Here is a 22,085-nt window from a genome sequence, read left to right on the forward strand (position 1 = left end):
CAACCGGAACTCTATCAACAAACAGATCGAGTTAGACCCCATCTACCACCGCCTGAGAAAAAGAACAGGAAATGGCATCCCCACAGGAAATAATGTCACCACAGGAAATGACATCACCAACCCAAGAAACCCAAACATATAAATAGAAAGCAGGAATTATAAACAGTGCTTCGCCCTGAGGCCCACTGAAGAGGTTACCTAGTAGGGTGACGAAACATCTGGAAATGAACCCACTAGCTCAGGGAGCAAACCTACATCCAGAACCTCACCCTGAGCTAGAAAGCTTCTCAAAACTCGCTAATATTTCTTTATTATCCACTACATAATATTTCATTATATGAGACAGAAATGATATCGCATGCAGAACCTATCAGCAGTAAATAGTTTTAGTTCACTGTGCGCTGTTAACAGTAGAAAATAATCCATCATAGATAAACATTTTCTCAGTTTCCATCTTCATAGCATTTCACATCAAACATGTTGGTGTATAAACCAATGCAGCAGATGTGTCGGGATTCCTGGTTTACAAGTCTAATGCTGGAAAACCATGGGAATAACTTACAACCTTCCAGCAGCTCTACGCTCACCAAGTGTCACTGATAATCACCTTTCTCCTCTCTTTTAAATCATACAAAGCCAAAATCAAAAACATCGGTTCGATTTCAATTTCAAACCTGTCAAGAAAAGAAATCAAATGTTATTGTGGTGAGATGTTCTGGGAACATTTTTTATTGCTTGCTGCGAATTGACAGTTCATGGAGGGAGCACATATGGGAAGCTCCTGAGCAATGCTTTTAAAACTGGATATAAAAAGGAGCATCAGTGCAGGGAGGGTTGGTCCACTCAACTGTTAGATTTTAGAACCTGGAGTGCCAACAGTACTGTCTGTGCTCATTTCCACTTGCTTCACCAGCAGTGTAATCCAGGGGAATTTGGCCAGAGCATATGATCATGACATTTTTAATGTGAATTACATTGATATCTGAATCAAGTTTGCATAATTTTAAAATGTGGATTAAAAACAATGTAATCTGCGAATGCACCACCCCCACCCCCCCATGAAGTCCCAGCTCAAAATAATAATTTCCGCCAATTGCAGTGATTTGAGAATATGTTTAATGCGCTGGCCAAGGTAGGAATGTTTCAAATGTTTTTAATGTATTACGAAAGAAAAACTGACTAATGTACATCAATGAAACTAATAAATGGTTCTGCGTCTATTTTTAAATACATAGTCAAATGTTCAACATAAAATAGAGAGAATTCCACCTTATTTTCTAATAATTTTTATAACATAGGAAACGGAGGTGTGCTACAATGTCTCTTTTGAGAGCTGAATTCACGCTCTTAATTAGTATATTTCTGAAAATATTTCTCACTAAAGGAGTTTGTATCCTCTGTCAGTCTTTCACTCCAACATCTTTCAGACTGGTTGCTCAGCTGGAAGGAATCAAAGATGTGACCTCAGACATTCTGCAATATATTAACTGCCAATCTCTTACTCTGGCTTGTCTTAAACTGATGTTGTCTGAACCAAACGCCACAGAATCTCATGAGATTCTGCTAGAATCTCATTCCTATTTCACACAACCTGCACTTTTCAACCTCTTACAAAACAAATTTAACTTAACAGCACAATCCTGCTATAAATTAATCTAAAATCCTTCTCTGAAATGTTATTTTATTTGTTTCATTTTTATTAATTATCCTTTTAAAAGAAGGAAGCTCAGAGCTATGTTTTGAGCAGGATTATAGAGTGATGGCATCAAATACATTGGCGAGAGAGAAACTGCAGCCATGATAAAGGTAAGGGCCAGCAGATTTGGTGGTCTCTCAAGTAGGGTGTTACAGTTAAAATTTTCACCAAAACATTTGTATAATCACAAATGTAACAATTTAAAATGAACCAGCTCAATCAGGTACTGCAGTGTAATTATTTTCTTTGAATGGTAACATATAAATTCTATGGAAGAGGATTAATCTGCTGCAGTTTTACAAATAAACCGAAATATACCTCATTAAAAAATGTCTCTCATTTATTCTACATAAATCAGCTTTAAAGTTTGCAATTGGCCCTGCCTCACATATGTCAGGCTGCTATCCAGAGGGCTGCAGAAAGAGCAGAGAGAACACAATATCCAGATACCACCACAAGCTTCATTGTTCAGACTCCCAGCTCATGTTATCTTCAACAATGAATGGTCACCTCCTGATCATATTGGATAGGAGGATGGCTTACTGAAACCAGTTGTGCTAACAAATCAAAGAGAATGTCTCAGTGTTTCTAACATACTTTAGACTGGACAGGAGGACAGCCCCTTGATTGTGGGTTAGGTTACATGGCAGCCCGTTGATAGACGGTTGGGTTAGAGGGCAGTCCCTATAGACCAAGGTTGGGTTAGAGGGCAGTCCCTATAAGTCAGGCAATTCGAGGGCAATTCCTATAGGTCAGGGTTGGGTTTGAGGGTAGTCCTTATAGGTGAGGGTTGAGTTAGAGGGCAGTTCCTATCGGTGAGGGTTTTTTTTAAATTTCAAAAATATACTTTATTCATAAAATACTTTGATGATCTGTACAATTGGACATGCAATACATATGTAAACATTCCATTTCTTTGCATACTGAAAGAGTAATCATTCCTATTTACAGGTCTGTACGGTTACATTTTTAGCTGAGGCATCAGCGGAGCCCAAATGACTGCGTGGGCCCCCTGTTCTTCTTTAGGCAGGCAGATGTTACACAGTGGTCTTTCCCCACCACGCCTTGGCGGCAGCTGGCCCAAGCTTCAGCGCGTCCCTCATCATGTAGTCCTGGACCTTGGAATGTGCCAGTCTGCAACACTCAATCGGGGTCAACTCCTTCAGCTGGAAGATCAACAGGTTTCGGACCGCCCAGAGAGCGTCCTTCACCGAGTTGATGATCCTCCAGGCACAGTTGATGTTCGTCTCCACGTGCGTCCCGGGGAACAGGCTGTAGAGCACGGAGTCCCACGTCACGGCGCTGCTCGGGACGAACCTCGACAAACACCACTGCATTCCTCTCCAGACTTCTTCTGCATAGGCAGATTCCAGAAGGAGGTGTGTGACAGTCTGTCCCCACTGCAGCCGCTTCGAGGGCAGCGTGCAGTGCGGCTGAGAGTCCGGGCGTGCATAAAGGATCTCACAGGCAGAGCCCTTCTCACCACCAGCCAAGCCAAGTCTTGATGCTTGTTGGAAAGTTCTGGCGATGAGGCATTCTGCCAAATGACTTTAACAGTCTGCTCAGGGAACCACTCGATAGGATCCGCCCTCTCCTTTTCCCGAAGGGTCTCAAGGACACTACGTGCTGACCACTTCCTGATGGACTTGTGGTCAAAGGTGTTTTTCTTCATAAACTTCTCCACGAAGGACAGGTGATACGGAACGGTCCAACTACTCGGAGTGTTCCGCGGCAGTGAGGCCAGGCCCATCCTTCGCAATACCAGGGACAGGTAGAACCTCAGTATGTAGTGACACTTGGTGGTTGCGTACCGGGGATCCATGCACAGCTTGATGCAGCCACACACAAAGGTGGCCATCAGGGTGAGGGTGGCATTGGGCGTGTTTTTTCCCCCATTGCCCAGGTCTTTGTACATGGTGTCTCTTTGGACCGGTCCATCTTTGATCTCCACCTGCGGCGGCACAGGTTCTGGGGATAGGCCAGACCTGTGCCACATATAACAATACTGAGAGTACCTCACACCTGATGACCAGGTTTTTCCCGGCGATGTAGAGCAACTGTTGCTCCCATCTGCCTAGTTTCTGTCTCATCTTCCTGATGGATTCGGCAAACAGCTTTATGCAACACAAACAAGGCAGGAGAGAGAGGGCAGCCCTGCCTGACTCCAGATCTTACAGGGAAGCTATCTGATTCCCACCCTTTGATTGAGACTGCACTGACAATGTTGGTGTAGAGCAGTCTGATCCAATTGCCGATTCCCTCCCCAAAGCCCATTTTGGAGAGAACATCCCTCATATGTATGCGAAATCCTGTCAAAGGCTTTCTCCTGGTCCAGGCTGATGAGGCAGGTGTCCACCCCCGTCCTGCACGTATGCGATCGTATCTCTGAGGAGTGCGAGACTTTCTGCCCGGTACAGCACAGGTTTGGTCAGAGTGGATCACCAATCCCAGAGCAGACCTGACCCAGTTGGCGATGACCTTTGACAAGATTTTGTAGTGTGTTTAACAGCGAGATTGGTCTCCAATTTCTAATTTCCTCCCTCTCCCCCTTCTGCTTGTACATAAGGGTGATGATGCCTTTCCTCATGGATTCACTCATGGTACCTGCAAGAAGCATACTGACATACACCTCCAGCAGTCAATCAAGTCGAACAGAGCAGAATAGATCTCGACTGATAAGCCGTCACCTCCGGGAGTTTTATTCTTTTCGAAGGACTCGAGGGCCTTGGTCAGCTCATCCAGAGATAGCGGCTGGTCCAGCCTTAGGTTGGGTTAGACAGCAGTCCCTGTCAGTGAGAGTTGGGTTAGAAGGCAGTTCATAGCGGTGAGGGTTGGGTTAGAGGGCAGTCCCTTTAGGTCAGGGTTAGGTTAGAGGGCAGTCCCTATAGGTGAGGGTTGCATTAGAGGGCAGTCCCAATAGGTGAGGGTTGGGTAGATGGCAGTCCCTATAGGTCAGAGTTAGGTTAGAGTACAGTCCCTTTAGTCGGGGTTGGGTTCGAGTACAGTCCTTATAGGTCAGAGTTAAGTTAGAGAGCAGTTCCTTTAGTGAGGGTTGTGATTAGAGGCCAGTCAATATAGGTAAGGGTTGGATTAGAGGACAGTCCCTATAGGTGAGGGTTGGGTTAGAGGGCAGTCCCTATAGGTGAGGGTTGGGTTAGAGTACAGTTCCTATAGATCAGTGTTGGGTTAGAGGGCAGTTCCTTTGATGAGAGTTGGGGTTAGAGGGCAGTCCCTATAGGTGAGAGTTGGATTAGAGGGCAGTCCTTATCGGTCAGGGTTGGGTTAGAGGGCAGTCCTCCCTTGTTTTTGTTGAGTTAACTTTGAAAGTTTGAGTAAAGGTGACTTACTTGAATTCCAGAAAATTGATTTGCAATCTCTGCTCAAATTGTTCACATGGTGATGGTGGAATGGTTCGATGGTGCATAGCTTCATCCTATGAGGAGGCAAAAGTAACCACACAAAATAAATTAAACTTACAAAACAGAAGGTACTTGAAATAACTCCATGAAGGCCGGTATCGCCTCACCAAGCCACCCTTTATTTACATGTGCACAGTACATGACACTGACCCAGCTCCCTCAGAGCTGGCTCCTAGAGTGAGCAGAACCCCTGACACTCCTGTTTATTTTTTTTTATTTTTTATTAACCCCCACACTACCACCTAAGTGTGGTAGTGCTTATTATTTCCCCAGCACCCATGGTGTGTGTGTGCGACACTCCTGTTTATATCTATCAGCTGGGGCTCCCTGATTGGATCGGTTTAACAGCCCCAATCAGGAAACTCATATTCTGAAATCCACCTGACTGATCTTGAACAACCACTACAGTAGGGGAAGAGGAAGAGTGAGAGGAAATCTAAGCAGGAAGGATAGCTGGTTGGGTCAGTAACTGAAAAGGTAATATGGGGCTCTGATGGATACAGATCAGAGTTTTGTCTTCTCAGGTGCTAACTGTGCACCCCATAAACAGCATGTTCTCAGAATGCGAAGGTTGGATGGTTTGAGCCCACTAGAGTTTAGAAGATTGAGAGGTGATCATATTGACACATATAGGATCCTGAGAGGACTTGATAAGACAGATGTTCAGAGGTGTCTCCCCTTAAAGGAGAGACCAAAACTACGGGAACACAATTTAATAATTAGGAGCATCCTACTTATCCAGAGATAATGAGTTTATTTAGAGGGTTCGTAATTTGTGGAATACTCTTGGCAAGAGAGCACTGCAGTGTCTTTGAATATATTGCGGGTTGAGATGGATAGACTTTTGACCACAAAGGAAGTTGTGGCGGGAGGACAGACAGTTGACGCCACAGTCAGATCAGCCATGATCTTACTGAGCAAAAGTCCAGGTTCAAGGATTAAATAGGCTAATTCCTGTTCCTGATTCTTGTGCTGTGTCTTGGAAATGAAGCCTCCACATGCTCGTCCTTACTCATGACACCCTCCCTCCTTCCACGTGTATCTATATTAATGAACTAGTGCTGTTTGATTTGCAAGTCACTGCTGAGATGGATCCTGGGCATGGTATGGTTTATCTCAGTATACACCACCCACTGCATTCAAATCTGGTTTCCAAGCTGTAGGAAAGATGTTGTGCAACTTGAAAAGATGCAGAAAACAATTGTAAGGGTGTTGCAAGTTGGAGGGTTTGATCTATGGGGAGAGGCTGAATAGGCTGGGGCTGTTTTCCCTGGAGCGGCAGAGGCTGAGGGGTGACCTTATCGAGGTTTACAAAATTATGAGGGACATGGATAGCTGAACAGCCAAAATCTTTTCCCCAGGGTGGGGGAATCCAAAACTAGACAGCATAGGCTTACGGTGAGAGGGGAAAGATTTAAAAGGGACATAAGGGCAACATTTTCACACAGAGGGTGGTGCGTATATGGAATGAACTGCCAGAGAGGGTGGAAGAGGCTGGTACAATTACAGCATTTAAAAGCATCTGGATGGGTAAATGAATAGGAAGGGGTTAGAGGGATATGGGCCAAATGCTGGAAAATGGGACTAGATTAATTTAGGATATTTGGTCAGTGTGGACGAGTTGGACCAAAGAGTCTGTGTCTGTGCTGTACCTCTTTATGACTCTATGATTCCAAGTAGACTCACTTCATCAGATGGGGGAAATAGTGTAAACAGATCCAGCAGCCGTCCAGATTTACGCATGATCTCATTCTTCCGGTCGACCTCCTCCTGATCAGTGGGCTGCAGCAGGTTTTGAATGAAGATGTCTGGAGCCTCAGTCTCTAGCTCATCTGCCTGGGCTGCAACAGCATTCTGCGAAAAGAAAGTGTATGAATTTATTTGGCACCTTTTACAAGAGCATATTACACTCAAAAAGTTGCTCTTGAAGTGCAGCCACTGTTCTGATGTCAGAAACACTCCAGTTAAAATTGCTGAAAGCAAGGTTTCCCCTCATAATAATGTGATAATGGCCACATTATCTGTTTCAGGAATGATGGTTTAGGCATGAGTATTGGCTAAGACTTAATACTAAGTTGGGCTAAGTATTGGGGAGAACTACCCTGTTTTTCTTCAAAAGAACATCCTGGGATTTTATTTTATACTTCACCTCAGTTTAATGTCACATCTGAAATGGAAGATTCAGGCATCAACAGCCCAGTGGTTCCACTTCAATACTTCCCTCCATTCTTTGCTAGTTTAGCAATATTGTGCTAATTTCTCACCTGTGTCTTGGGTTCTGTTCAAATCTGAGGCCATGAACAGAGATCAAAAGCAGTGTCAGGAACCTTAAAAGGAGCTGATACGGCCCATCGGGCATAAAATAAATTCATCATTTAATCAATAACCTGCTTTTGTTCCCTCTCCTGCTCTGCAGCAGGAACTAATCTCCTCAAATAAACATAGTTTTTGGTTGTCTCAAATTCTCGTATAAGCCACTCTATCCCATTACTCAAACATTTTGAAGAGCTCCACATACAATGAATTACCTTGAAACACATTGATTGCCTTAGATGCATAATCAACAATTATTTTTCGTGTGGTCAATCCCACAACACTAAGAAAGCAGCTGAGCAATTCATCTGTTTTTGAAGCTGTTGTCTGTGTGACAGATGCTGCTGGTTATATGCTTTTTGATTTCATTCACTCTACATCTCCTTACTATTTACACCTGGAGCTATTTACACCTGGAGTAGACAGGTAATTCCTACAATTTTACATCTCATCCCTTTCTCTCAAGTCAAACATTTCTTGTACAGTGTTAGCCTAAATCATTGTTCAGAGTTCCCTCACAATCACTGAACTAAGAGTTCTAAAGCCTCATTCTGAAGGCCAGTTGCCTGCGTAGCAGCACAGCTCTGTGCAGATATTTTCTATTCAACCGATTCAGGATGTTATTACACAATGCTTGTTGGTCTAGCGGTATGATTCTCAATTAGGGGATTGCACATAAGTGACTGTGCAAGAGGTCCCAGGGTCAAATCCCTGATTGTTTATAGTTCAGGGCAGCATGGTGGTTCAGTGGTTCACACTGCTGCCTCACAGCGCCAGAGAGCTGGGTTCAATTCCACCCTCGGGTGACTGTCTAAGTGGAGTTTGCATATTCCCTCCATGTCTGCATAGGTTTCCTCTGGGTGTTCCGATTTCCTCTCACAGTCCAAGGATGTACAGGTTAGATGGATAGACCATGCTTAATTGCCCACCACATTGGCCAGGAGTGTGGAGGCTGGGTGGGTTATCCATGAGAAATGGAGGATTACAGGGATAGGGTAGGGAGGTGGGTCTGGCTGGGATGCTGTTGGGACAGTTTGTGTGGATTCGATGGGCTAAATGGTCTGCTTCCACACCATAGGGATTCTATGACCTCTGGAACAAATGGGACTAGACTTCATGTCTCCTGGCTCAGAGATAGGGAGACCACCACTGCTGAATAGTAACCTTTCAGAGCTCTGTGCATTCTTAGAATTAATTGCAAAGCTGAAAGATGCATTAGAAACAAACCAGTGAAGTACGAGTCCCCAAAAAGCAACAGAAATAAAAAGAAACATCTGTGTCTCAGTTGTCAGAAGTGAGACTGATTGTTGACCTCCTTGTTCTCAGAACAAAGCTCCAGTCAAAAAGCAAATTATATCAAAGTGTGCGACAGTTTCCACCACAAAATCCATTCTCACTGCACAGAGAATTCTGTGAATATATCACATTGTACCAAGTGTATAAATGCACACCATTGCCCCAGTCAGCTAATTATATTAAAGCCTGCCCTTCCCACCCTGCCATCATTTTCATAAATCCTGCTATCCTTCACATGACACCACCCTCCAAATGAAATGTAACTGTTTTTTGTTGCTCTCGGGTTGTACACGTTGGGTGTATTTTTTGGGGGGTATTTTACTGTGTGATATTTCTTGGTATTATACTTGGGTTTCTTGCAACACAAGGAGGGCACTCCAGCGTACCAGGAAATTTTGCTTTTCCATATTGAAGCTTTCATCACATTCAAACATCTGATGAGGAAGGTTCAGTCCTTTCCTCCGACTCCCAATGCTGCACTTCTGATACCTGGGAGAGAGAAAGAGAAATCAAGAACACGGATTATACTGAATTTAACTGCCTGCAAGATCAGTACCCAAACCTCATTCCCACACTGCCCCTTCACTGACACCCAGTTAACAGCACTGTGGAAGAAATCCAGTCATTGTAAATGAGGGACTGCAGATGGTCATTGAGTTACCTGACCACCAGCTTCTCAAGGGCAAGAAGGAAAAAGCAACAAATGCCAGCCTTGCCCTCATCCTGTGAATCAGTAATAACAAATACGAAGCCAAAAATTTAATTTTCATGTGGAATAAATGATAAATGTACAGTGGACATTCCTGAAACAAACAGGTTATTTTACTATCGTTAGTTCCTATCACATCACCATATAATCCTTTCCCTTGCTCTTTATAAGTTTCTATGTAGTATTTTAATAAAATATTAACCACGATATATGATCAAATTCATATCTCCTCAGCTCTACAACCTCCAAATCCGAATAGTTGAATGTCACCTGACCTCTCGTGCCTGCCTGACTTCAATCAATCCATCATTGACTCTCAGCTGTTAAATTCTCTCCTTAAATCTCTCCACCTCCTTCTCTCCTTCTTTAAGCTGCCCCTTAAAATCTGCCTCTTTCACCAACTTGCTAACTTCTTGTGTGACTCAAATTATGTTTGAGAGTGTGGTGCTTCACAGAAAACTAATTTAGGGCTCAGTTTGTTCATTGGTGACTTGTTTAGAAAGACAAAAGTCCCCGCTATCAAATCCCCGCTGGCAGGAACATGTTTGTCTTGTTAATCAAAGTGACATAAGTGCAGCAGTCACAGCACGTACAGTATAACATGTCTTTCGTTAATGCGAATTGGCTGTAACGCAGTTGGTGAATTGGGAACACTGTTTCTAAAACAAAAACTTGTAAAACGTGTATTGGCTATAAAGCAATTAGATCGGCAAAATTTTAAGTGTTATTTATATTGCATGATTTTCGCATAGCACGGAATCGCACAGGAATGCCTGTATACAATGTTGGCTATGGGATAGGAAACAGAGAGCTGTGGTGAATGCCTGGATGATGGTGATATGATGTATATTAATGACCTGGACTCAATGCACAGGGCACAATGTTAAAATCCAAATAAGACATAACAGCGATAAGTGTTGCAATCAATGAGTAACATGGTTGCAGAATTCAAGAGAACAGAGGCTGATGGATAGAAGGGACACATTGGCAAAAGAGATTTAATACAGAAGACAGAAATATATAGATTACCCAGCATTTGATTATCCGAATTTTGGATTATCCGGCAAGGTCTCAATGCTTGGCCAAACTATGTTATCTGGCATTTGATTATCCAGAATTCGATTAACCAAACGAAATACTTCCCGGCCGTGTCCTTCAGATAATCGGGGTTCCTTTGTAATGATGTATGGATTGTGTACCACAGCATCTGCCTTTACTGCACTAGTTGAGGTGATGATATTTAACTTACCGCCTAGTAACTGTCAGCCAATTCTTGGTGTAAGTCTTGACACATGATCTCACCTGTGGGCTCAGGTTATTCCTATTAAGGCAAAACATGAAGAGAACTATTTATTGCCGTCATATCCTTACGGCAACCAAAACGTTTCAACATTTAAAGAAATACTGTACACATTTGTTGAAGGCAAATATGGCATCTTCTTTGTCCACAGCAAGTTCTCACAGATTAATGACCAATTATTCTGATTTTGGGGTTAATAAGTGAAGAAAGAATTCTGTCCAGAAAACTATACACTCCTATTCACCTATTGTACTCTTTGCTACCTTCTCCCCAGCCCCACCCCACCCCCTCCCCATTTAACTCTCCATCCTAGAGGCTTCCTGCCTCTATTCCTGATGAAGGGTTTTTGCCTGAAACGTCAATTTTCCTGCTCCTCGGATTCGGCCTGACCTGCTGTGCTTTTCCAGCACCACTCTGATCTAAGTTCTGCTCAATGAAAGCAAGCATGCGAAATGCCTTCTTCGTCACCCTGTCTACCTACAACTCCATTTTCAAGGAACTATGCACCTGTATGGCAACTCTCCCCAGGACCTTACCATTAACTGTTTAAATCCTGCCCTTGTTTGCCTTACCAAAATGCAACACCTCACATTTATCTAAATTAAACTCCATCTACCACTCCTCAGCCCATTTGCCCATTTGATCAAGGTCCCATTGTACTCTGAGGTAATCTTTTTCGCTGTCCACTACACCACCTATTTTAGTGTCATCTGCAAACTTGCTAACCATATCTCATGTATTCACATTCAAATCATTTATATAAATGATGAAAAGCAGGGGACCCAGCACCGATCCTTGTGGCACACGACTGATCACATACCTCTGATCCGAAAAGTGACCCTCCACTACCATGCTCTGTCTCCTACCTTCAAGCCAATTTTGTATCGAATCGGCTAGCTCCTCATGGACCCCATGTGATCTAACCTTTCTAACCAGGCTACTTTGCAGAACCTTGTCAAACGCTTTGCTGAAGTCCACATAGACAACGTCTACTGCTCTGCTTTCATCAAACTTTATTCTTACCTCTTGAAAAACTCAATCAAGTTAGCGAATCGTGATTTTGCACGCGCAAAGCCATGTGGACTCTCCCTCATCAGTCATTGCCTTTCCAAAGGCTTGTGAATCCTGTTCCTCAGAATCCTCTCCGACAACCTACCCACCACTGACGTAAGGGTCACCGGCTTTTCCTTACAGCCTTTCTTAAATAATAACACCATATTAGCTAATCTCCAGTCTTCCAGCAATTCACCTGTGGCTGTCCATAACACAAATATCTCAAAGGGGCCCAGCAATCTCTTCCCCAGCTTCCCACAAAGTTCTGGGATATATCTGATTAGGTACCAGGGATTTATCTATCTATATGCATTTAAGACCTCCAGCTCTTCCTCTTATGTAATGTGGATATTTTTGAAGACATCACTATTTACTTTCCCAAATTATCTAGCTTCCATGTCCTTCTCCACAGTAAATACTAATGCAAAATATTTGTTTAGTATCTCACCCATTTCCTGTAGTTCCACATAGGTGACCTTGCTGATCTTTAAGGGGCCCTATTTTCTCCCTAGTCACTCTTTTGGCCTTAATGTACTTAAAGAAATTCTTTGGAAACTCCTTAACCCTGTTTGCCAAATCTATCTCCTGTCCCTTTTTGCCCTCCTGATATCCCTCATAAGTGAACTCCTACTGCCCTTATACTCCTCCAGGGATTCATTCAATCCCAATTGTCTCTACCTGATATATGCCTCCTTCCTGTTCTTGACCAGAGCCCAAATTCCTCTACTCATTCAGCATTTCCTACACCTACCAGCCTTGCCTTTCACCTCAACAGGAAGATACTGTCTCTGAGCTCTCATTATCTGATTCTTAAAGGGCTCCCACTTACCAACTGTCCCTTTTACCTGCAAATAGCCTCCCCCAATCAACTTTTGAAAGATCCTATCTCATACCATCAAAATTGGCCTTCCTCCAATTTAGAACTTTATCTTTTTGATCAGTTCTATCCTTTTCCATAACTATTTTAAAACTAATAGAATTATGATCACTGCCCCCAAAGCGCCCCCCCACTGACACCTCAGTCACTTGCCCTGCCTTAGTTCCCAACAGAAGGTCAGATACTGCTCCTTCTCTATTAGGTACATCCACATATTGAATAAGAACGTTTTCTTGCATACACTTAACAAATTCCTCTCCATCCAAGTCCTTAACACTACGATAGTCCCAGACTATGTTTGGAAAGTTAAAATCCCCTACTATTACAACCCTAACATTCTTACAAATATCTGAAATCTCCTTATATATTTGCTTCTCAATTTTCTCCTAACTATTGGGGGGGAAGGGTATAGTACAATTCAATAAGGTGATCATCCCTTTCTTATTTCTCAGGTCCACCCATTAACTTCACTGTACAACCTCCCAGGAATAACCTCCGTAAATACAGGTGTAATGTTATCCTTAACCAAAAATGCCACTCCCTCTTCTCTCTTTCCTCCCTTTCACACCTTCCTGTAGCATCTGCACCCCTGAACATTACACTGACAGTCCAGTCCACAGTTGAGCCACATTTTTGTAATCACTATAATATCCCAATCCCACATTCCCAACCATGCTCTAAGTTCATCTGCCTTACCTGTCAGACCCCTTGCATCGAAGAAATGCAGGATAATTTATCAGTCCTACTATATTTTCTGCAATGCTCTTTTCTGCTCTGACCATTTGACTTGCTTCCATCAACTACTGTACCAGCCTCAGCCTTTTCTCACTATCTCTTTGGTTCCCACCATCACCCCCCCCCACACCCACCTTACTAGTTTAAAGACTCCCGAGTCGCACTAGTAAATTTCCCCGCAAGGAAATTGTTCCCCGTCCAATTCAGGTGGGATCCATCCCTCTCAAACAGGTCATTTCTACCCCTGAAGAGCTCTTAATGGTCCACAAATGTGAATACTTATCCCCTGCATCAGCTCCTCAGCAACATATTCATTAGCTCTAAACTCCTATTCCTCCTCTCACTATAAAATGGCACTGATAATAATCCAGGTGTTATTACCCTCGAGAACCTACTTTTTAATCACCTCCTTAAGTTCCTTTATTCTCTCTGCAGAACCTCATCTCTTTCCTTACTTATGTCATTGGTATCAATATGCACTATGATCTCCTAATGGTCACTCTCCCCTTTTCAAAAATTCTGCACCCTCTCCGAGACATCCTTGATCTGGCAGCAGGGAAGCAACACACTATTCTGCTGTCTCGCTGATGACCACAGAAATGTCTGCCTGCGTTCCAGACGAGGGAGTCCCCTATTACAATCACTTACTTGGAATCTGATATATTCCTCATTACGATAGAGCCAGTCATGGTACCAGAAACATGGCTGTCAGTGCTATATTCTCCTGAGAGTCCGTCTCCCCTACAGTATCCAAAACAGCTTACCTGTTTGAGACGGGATAGCCTGGGTACCTCTCCTAGCAGCCAACCATCGATCCGACCATATTTGCAGTGTCTCCACCTTCCTGAAACTGCCATCCATCACCCCCCCCCCTTGCTCTTGTAAACTTCTCATTGCCTCTAACTGCCATTTCAACCAATCCATGTGGTATGATAGGATTTGCAACCAAACACATTTCCTGCAGACAATAGTCTGCAGGAACATTCAAAGTCTCCCTGATCTCCAACATCTGACATGAAGAGCGCATCACTCTTCTAGAAGCTATTTAGATCCCTTTACCAAACTTGTATCACTGAGAGAAGGCTGACACGGGAAATATATAGCAAGAGGTACAGTTAGTAAGTTTGCAGATGACACCAAAATTGGAGGTGTAGTGGACAGCAAAGAGGGTTACCTCCGATTACAACAGGATCTGGACCAGATGGGCCAATGGGCTGAGAAGTGGCAGATAGAGTTTAATTCAGATAAATGCGAGGTGCTGCATTTTGGGAAAGCAAATCTTAGCAAGACTTATACACTAGGAGAAAGTGAGGACTGCAGATGCTGGAGTACCAGAGTTGAAAAATGTGGTGCTGGAAAAGCACAGCAGGCCAGGCAGCATCCGAGGAGCAGGAGAATCGACGTTTCAGGCATAAGCCCTTCTTCAGGAATGAGGCTGGTGTGCCAAGCGGGCTGAGATAAAAGGTAGGGGGCAGGGAATTTGGGGGAGGGGCGCTGGGAATACGATAGGTGGAAGGAGATGAGGGTGAGGGTGATAGGCCGGAGAGGGGGTGGAGGCGGAGAGGTCGGGAAGAAGATTGCAGGTCAAGAGGGCAGTGCTGAATCCAAGGCACTGAGATAAGGTGGGGGGAGGGGAAATGAGGAAGCTGGAGTAACCTACATTCATCCCGTGTGGTTGGAGGGTTCCTAGGTGGAAGATGAGGAGCTCTTCCTCCAGGCGTCGTATGGCCAGGGTCTGGCAATGGAGGAGGCCAGGGACCTGCATGTACTTGGCGGACTGGGAGGGGGAGCTAAAGTGTTCAGCCACGGGCCGGTTGGGTTGGTTGGTGCGGGTGTCCCAGAGGTGTTCCCTGAAACGTTCCGCAAGTCGGTGGCCTATCTCCCAATGTAGAGGAGACCACATCGGGTGCAGCGGATGCAGTAAATGATGTGTGTGAAGGGGCAGGTGAATTTGCGACAGATATAGAAGGATCCATTGGGGCCTTGGAGGGAGGTGAGGGGGAGGTGTGGCCGCAAGTTTTGCACTTCTTGCGGTTGCAGGGGAAGGTGCCGGGAATTGAAGGTTGGGTTGGTGGGGGGTGTGGACCTGACGAGGGAGTCGCGGAGGGATTGGTCTCCCCTGAATGCTGATAGGGGTGGAGATGGAAATATATCCCTGGTGGTGGGGTCTGTTTGGAGGTGGCGGAAATGACAGAGGATGATACGATGTATCCGGAGGTTGGTGGAGTGGAAGGTGAGGACCAGTGGGGTTCTGTCCTGGTGGCAATTGGAGGGGCGGGGTTAAGGGCGGAGGTGTGGGAAGGGGAGGAGATGCGGTGGTGAGCATCGTCGACCATGTCGGAGGGGAAATTGCGGTCTTTGAAGGAGGCCATTTGAGTTGTTCGGTATTGGAATTGGTCCTCCTGGGAGCAGATGCGGCGGAGGCGGAGGAATTGGGAATATGGGATGGCGTTTTTACAGGGGGCAGGGTGGGAAGAGGTGTAATCTAGGTAGCTGTGGGAGTCGGTCGGTTTGTAGGATTATACACTTAATGGTAAGGTCCTAGCGAGTGTTGCTGAACAAAGAGACCTTGCAGTGCAGGTTTATAGTTCCTTGAAAGTGGAGTCACAGGTAGATAGGATAATGAGGAAGGCATTTGGTATGCTTTCCTTTATTGGTCAGAGTATTGAGTACAGGAGTTGGGAGGTCATGTTGCGGCTGTACAGGACATTGGTTAGGCCACTGTTGGAGATGGTTACTGCCTGTACTCTGTGGTGCAAAGTGTAAAATGGAAAGGTGCAGCCATGTACAGGAGTGAGTGACAGCCACATACAGTAACAACACAAAGAAAAATACATAGTAAAATTATTCACGTGCTACAATAGCAAAATGCTGATACATACAGCAATGCATTACAACGCCAAGACATTGATGTGTACATACCAGCCTGCAACCAGCACACAAACAAACATTTGTACTCATCCTAACCCTTCCTTAATTTGTTTTTAAATAAACAATTACAAATCATAAAAATTAAAGTATTAATGTAACTCCACGTTGTATCTTATTCCAGATCATTCTTCTTACCAATCGTCTGGCACAGCAGGGTTAACAGTCCGGTGTGCTCGAGGTGATAACGTGACCTCAATATCATCTTTGGGGAAATCCACGAGATTCGCTAGTGATCCTAGCTCAGAATTCTCCATCTGATTGGCTATATGCACCTCAAAATCTAAGGGGTCCACAGGATCAGGACTGAAAGGCTTAAAAAACAGAGATAAATGACAGCAGTTGGGAAGAAAGAATTTAAACAATACCACAGGGTCTTCCAAAGTGCTCAGCACTTGACACACAGCTTTGGAAACCCTGCTAATAGCTAAGTGGAAACCAACAAGCCACAGTTTTCACTTTCCCCATTTGACACAAACACTGGCAGTTTGTGTCTCTAAATTTGAATATTATTGTAATATGGGGAAAACATGGCAACCAAATTACTGCCATTTATTGATGAACTCCAGAAATCTTTATCAGAAGTCAAACACTCCACTTTATCAGCTATTGGAGATACTCACAATGTCACAGGATGGTACTGCAGATGGGCTGAATTCTTGCACATCTGTCAATGAAGTCCTTCTGAAGTGTGGTACAAATGGCTTCAACTCGCCAGTGGCAGCTTCGCTGTAAAACAGACAGACAAACAGCTCTTCAAGCAAGAACGTGCAGTTAGACAGCATCTTCTAGGCCTTCGTGAAGTCCCACAGCCTTTAGTTTGCTTTGAAGCACAGGTACAGCAAGATCACACAACAACATGAGATGATTAATGAAGACGGTAGTGTCTGATGAGGGACAAATGTTGGCCAAGACTCAGGGGATATTCCCTGCTGTACCACCAATAGAATCATGGGATGTCCAACCAAAGGGGCAAACAGATCTCAGTTTGTGCACAGGACACAGCAATCTCTCACATTGCACTGAGGTTTCAATGGAATACATGCTCAGGTCCTGGATAGGTCTTAAATCCATCACGCTCTGACCAATTGAGCCAAAGGTGATACAGATTGGAGTTCATTATCCTACCCCATCCTCTGGTTTCTTTTCTTCTCTCCCCCAAAAGTTCCAACTTTTACAGGTTACTTTTCTGTGTGTATCTCCGGCAATGTACAGGGCGACCGCTGAGTCGGATTCTGCGGTTTCAGCTACCCATAGTTTACCACGGCCCAAACATATTACAGGGAACGTTCCAGAACCAGGTTCCAGGGGGCTGCTGGGAAGGTAAATTTCCCATTTAAATGATTGGATTCACACCTGTGCGTGGTTTCGGGGTCCGTGGTAGGTTTTGGAACATATCCCCCATGCGTACAGGGGGGACTACTGCGCATTCGTCAATGAACCCAGCTGGTGAATTTCAGCAGCACCAATTTGCATTTATATCATGTTGGAAAATTATGCAGGTTTCTTTACAGAAGCTTAGTCAAAAAAAATGAATGCAGAGTAAAAAACAGAATTGTTGGGCGTGTTACGTAAGTTTTTAAGGAGGATCTTAAAGGAGAAAAGTGAGGGAGAAAATAATGATGCCTGGGGATATATTTTTCACAGCCAAAAGCTAATAGTGGAAGCCGTGAGTACGCCATACAGGAGATCAGAATCAGAAGGATGTGAAAACAGGAGGAATGAGACATGGAGTTGTATAGTTGGAGGAGATTATAGCAAATGGCGAGACAAGGAAGGGATTCGACAACAGAATCACAGAATGATACAATGCAGAAAAAAACTCTTGTGGTGCAGTGGTAGTGTACCTGCCTCTGAGACTGGAGGCCTGGGTTCAGGTCCTACCTGCTCCAGTCATAACCCATCTGAACAAGTGTTTAAAAATATCTACAGCACAGAAAGAGGCCACTTGGTCCCTCATATTGGTGCTGGCTCTTTGAAAGAACTGCCCAGCTGGTGCCATTCTCTGGTTCCCTCCCATAGTCATGCTTTTTTTTTCACTTTGTATATTTGTCCAATTCCTTCTTGAATGTTACTATTGAATTGACTCTAACTGGTTGTGTAACTAAATATTTCACATCACTTGTGAAGTTCGTATGCCACTTGTGTGCCCTCTGATTACCAGGGGCTCTGACACTTAATCAATCTAAAACCCTACATGATTTCAAACAGATTTAGCAAATTTCCTTTTAACCTTCTCTGTTCCAAACAGACAACAATCCTAACATCTCTAATGTCAGCATAACCGAAACTCCTCACTACTGGGATGATTCTAGTAAATCTCTTCTGCTTTCTTTATAAAGTCATGCTATCTTTCCTAAAGTAAGGTGCCTACAAATGAACACAATATACCAGGATACAATTTTTTAATCTGAGATGCCAGGAGGGCTGCACTGAATGGAGTTAAGGGAATGCGGGGATGATACATTACAGCATCACCGTGAGGATATGACGTGAGCAAGTCTACACCTTTGTCATTTTTTTGGTGTGGAACTCTTGTGGATTGGCACCTAGAGCAGTGACCTTTGGTTGACTGGATTTTGGAACTTTTAAGGTACAGAATTTATTGAAGTAGATACATCAGACTTATGTCAGAAGAGGGTTGACTCTATTGTTAGATTTAACAGGACACTAGATTAGTTTAATTTGGAGAGAAGGAGACATCAGAAGATTGTTAGCTTTGTTCTGTTAGGGGAGATTGAGGCTCAAAGAAATCCATGTGAAGCACTGTTCCAGATACAGGCAACCAGGACAACGGAAAGCCAGTGAGCAGAGGGCAGCTAGAAATAGTGTTGGTAACTAAATGGTGGGATGCAACCTTGTGAATTCAGTGAGTTACAGTGTGAAAAGAAGAGTCTGAGCAGTTGGGTGGTGATCAGTGTTTGAGGCCATCTAATTTTGAGTCCTATTGCCTGACAACTATTTGCAGAGAAAAGAACAGGGTAGTCTCCAGGCTGACTATGAGCAGATATTGAAAGATATCAGAGGCTCCGTCTTCAAAAGCAGGAAGCTGAAATCTCTTTTTACGAAAGACCAAGTTTAAAGATTTTTCCAGGACTCGGTGGTCTCTCTTTGGGTTACTGAGAAATTTGGGGGTAGTCATCTTGGTTGTCCGATATTTAATGTGCAGTTTGTGGCATTTCAATCATAGTTTGGCTGTAATTCATGTTTACCTCATTGTTAGAGTATAAGATGAAGAGCATTGGCTGTTAACCGTGCACTGTTGACACTTGAATAGCGACAATTCTTCTGTTTATATAAAATAGTAAAACCTCATAATTTTAATCCCTTAGTGAGTAACTAGAATTTCTAATGTCATATACTTTAAAACATAATTACTTGGTCCTGAATTGAATCTTAGAATATGAGGGTCATATCCACAAAATAAGAGAGTCTGGTCTGGAATTTTAATAATGGTCAGAAGATTGTTGAATGAACTAAAATTTTTATAGAAGAAAGTGAAGACTGCAGAGTCAAAAAGGGTAGCGCTGGAAAAGTACAGCAGGTCAGGTAGCATCCGAGGAGCAGGAGAGTCATCTTTGAATGATTCATCTTCCGCCTTGGGAGCCATCAACCACACGGCACCAACACTGACTTCACTAGTTTCCAAATCTCCCTTCCCATCTCATCCCAGATCCAACCCCCAACTTTGCACCGCCCTCTTGACCTGTCCATCTTTGTTTCCACCTGTCCGCGCCACCTTCCTCACCGACTTGTCACATGTACCTCCCATCTGCATCCACCCATCGCCATCCCACCTACCTTCCTGCAGCCCCATCCCCACCTCCCTATTTATCTCTTATCCCTCTTCATCCTCCACATTCCTGATAAAGGGCAGATGCCCGAAACGTCGACTCTCCTGCTCCTTTGACACTGCCTACCCGCTTTGTTTTTCCAGTGCCACCCTTTCCGACTAAAATTTTTATAGGGTAAAGCAAGGTGTTCAATGGCCAAATCTGATAATGTTAACGGCATGGGCGAGGATTTCAACTGAAGCTGCGTTGAAACAGGAAATAAGGAGGGCAATGATACAGAGGTGAATGATGATGGAGAAGCTACAACATAAGAAAATCTACTCGGCCCAAATGGATGCCATTTAACTAACAACCAATTCAACCTGCCAGAAGAATGAAATCGCAGCTGAGGGTAAGCAGTTGTGGCTAATGCTAAAGACTGGTTCTAACCATCTCAATGATTAGCTGCAGGAAATGGCAACTTACCCAATAATAGACACCAAGAAATCAATTCAACATCACAGTAGGGTGGTGAGGAGAAGTGATGGCAAGGAGAATCTTCGTGCTACCAGTGTACATGGGGAAGGTGTGTAATTGTCTTCAGAAGATGTCAATAACAGGCAGTACAAAGACAGTATTTAAATACTGCAGCTACAAGGGCAGGTTAGAGGCTAGGAATCCTGTCGCAAGTAACTTGTTTCCTGACACCCCAAGGTTACCATCCATAAGGCACAAGTCAGGGATAAGATGGAATACCCTCCACTTACCTGGACCAATGCAGCTCCAGCAACACTCAGCAGCTCAACACCATCCGTGACAAAATAACCTACTCGATCTGTATCCCATTCACCAGCCTACAAATTTACTCTCTCCATCACCAACACACAATCGCACATGTGTACTATCCTCAAGATGCACTACAGCAGCTTACTGAGGTTTCTTCAACAACACCTTCTAATCCCATGATATCTACCATCAAGGAGGCAGCAGATAGATGGGAGCACCACCAGGCAGGCCCAGGGGCAAGTTACTCCTACAAACCACTCACCATCCTGAGTTGGAAATGCATCATTGTTCCTTTATTGTCAATGAATCAAAAATCCTGGAACCCCCCCTTTTAAAAGCACCGAGGATGTATTTTCACCAGATGGTCTGCAGTAGTTCAAGAAGGCAGCTCACTACCACCTTTGCAATGGCAATTAAGGATGGACAATAAATGCTGGCCTTGACAGTGACACACACATCCCATGAGAGGATGCATGAAACCAGATAAAGAGATTCAAATCTATAAGCTATAAGGTTAAAGGACCTAATATGAGCTCAGAGAACAAGCTGCAGAACTCAACAAGATTGGAGAAACGCAAGGGATTTTTGAGATTGAATGAATATCATTTGATTCAGTGAGTAAGGGTAAAACTTCAAAAGGTGGAGGTGGAGACATATAACCAGTTGTCATAACAAAGTTGAATTGCCAAAAGAAACCAATATATTGGTGAAAACTGGAGAGTTTGATAAACAAGAAATGTAGGAAGCTCTCCACAGTTAAACTCTGAACACAACATTTTACTACTCACAGCCAAATTACTTTACAGTGGTTTGCAAAATTGGGAAATGAAAAATGTCACAGGGAAGTAGTTACATTTTGCCAATAATCTTGTTTCCCATCATCGCAAACACTAACCATTAGTAGCAAAAGTTTTGTTAAATCTTAAAAGGAAATAACCCCAAAATCCAATTACAAGTCTTACACAAAGTGAGGAAGAAACTGCTCAATGTTCATAACAGTCATTAATATCTGTTAATAACTGTATCCAAATCCCTGACTTACCCCACACCGTGGCAACTCAGTACTGATTCTTATGGCACACTGCTGGTCACAGTTCTCCAGTCTGAAAAACAACCCTCCACCACCACTTTGTCTCCTACCTTCAAGCCAATTTTGTATTCAGTTGGCTAGCTCCCCCTAGATTCCATGTGATTTAACCT

General features: G+C 43.8%; 1 protein-coding gene across 2 annotated transcripts in view; it reads right to left on the bottom strand.

Annotated features, from left to right (window-relative positions):
- Positions 1-22,085, bottom strand: part of LOC122565276 (dedicator of cytokinesis protein 7-like) — a 194,365-nt gene that overhangs the window by 147,617 nt on the left and 24,663 nt on the right. For both annotated transcript variants that reach the window (XM_043721062.2, XM_043721061.2), the window contains exons 2-8: positions 16,950-17,055; positions 16,465-16,640; positions 10,683-10,754; positions 9,111-9,213; positions 6,802-6,969; positions 5,044-5,129; positions 608-674 (exon numbers count right to left, since the gene is read on the bottom strand). In XM_043721062.2, coding sequence (XP_043576997.1) covers positions 608-674; positions 5,044-5,129; positions 6,802-6,969; positions 9,111-9,213; positions 10,683-10,754; positions 16,465-16,640; positions 16,950-17,055 — 778 coding nt within the window. The remainder of the gene's footprint in view (positions 1-607; positions 675-5,043; positions 5,130-6,801; positions 6,970-9,110; positions 9,214-10,682; positions 10,755-16,464; positions 16,641-16,949; positions 17,056-22,085) is intronic.

Source organism: Chiloscyllium plagiosum, unplaced genomic scaffold (assembly GCF_037043375.1).
Source record: "Chiloscyllium plagiosum isolate Xiang-an unplaced genomic scaffold, Cpla_swu_hap1 HiC_scaffold_28, whole genome shotgun sequence".
NCBI classification, from domain to species: Eukaryota; Metazoa; Chordata; class Chondrichthyes; order Orectolobiformes; family Hemiscylliidae; genus Chiloscyllium; species Chiloscyllium plagiosum.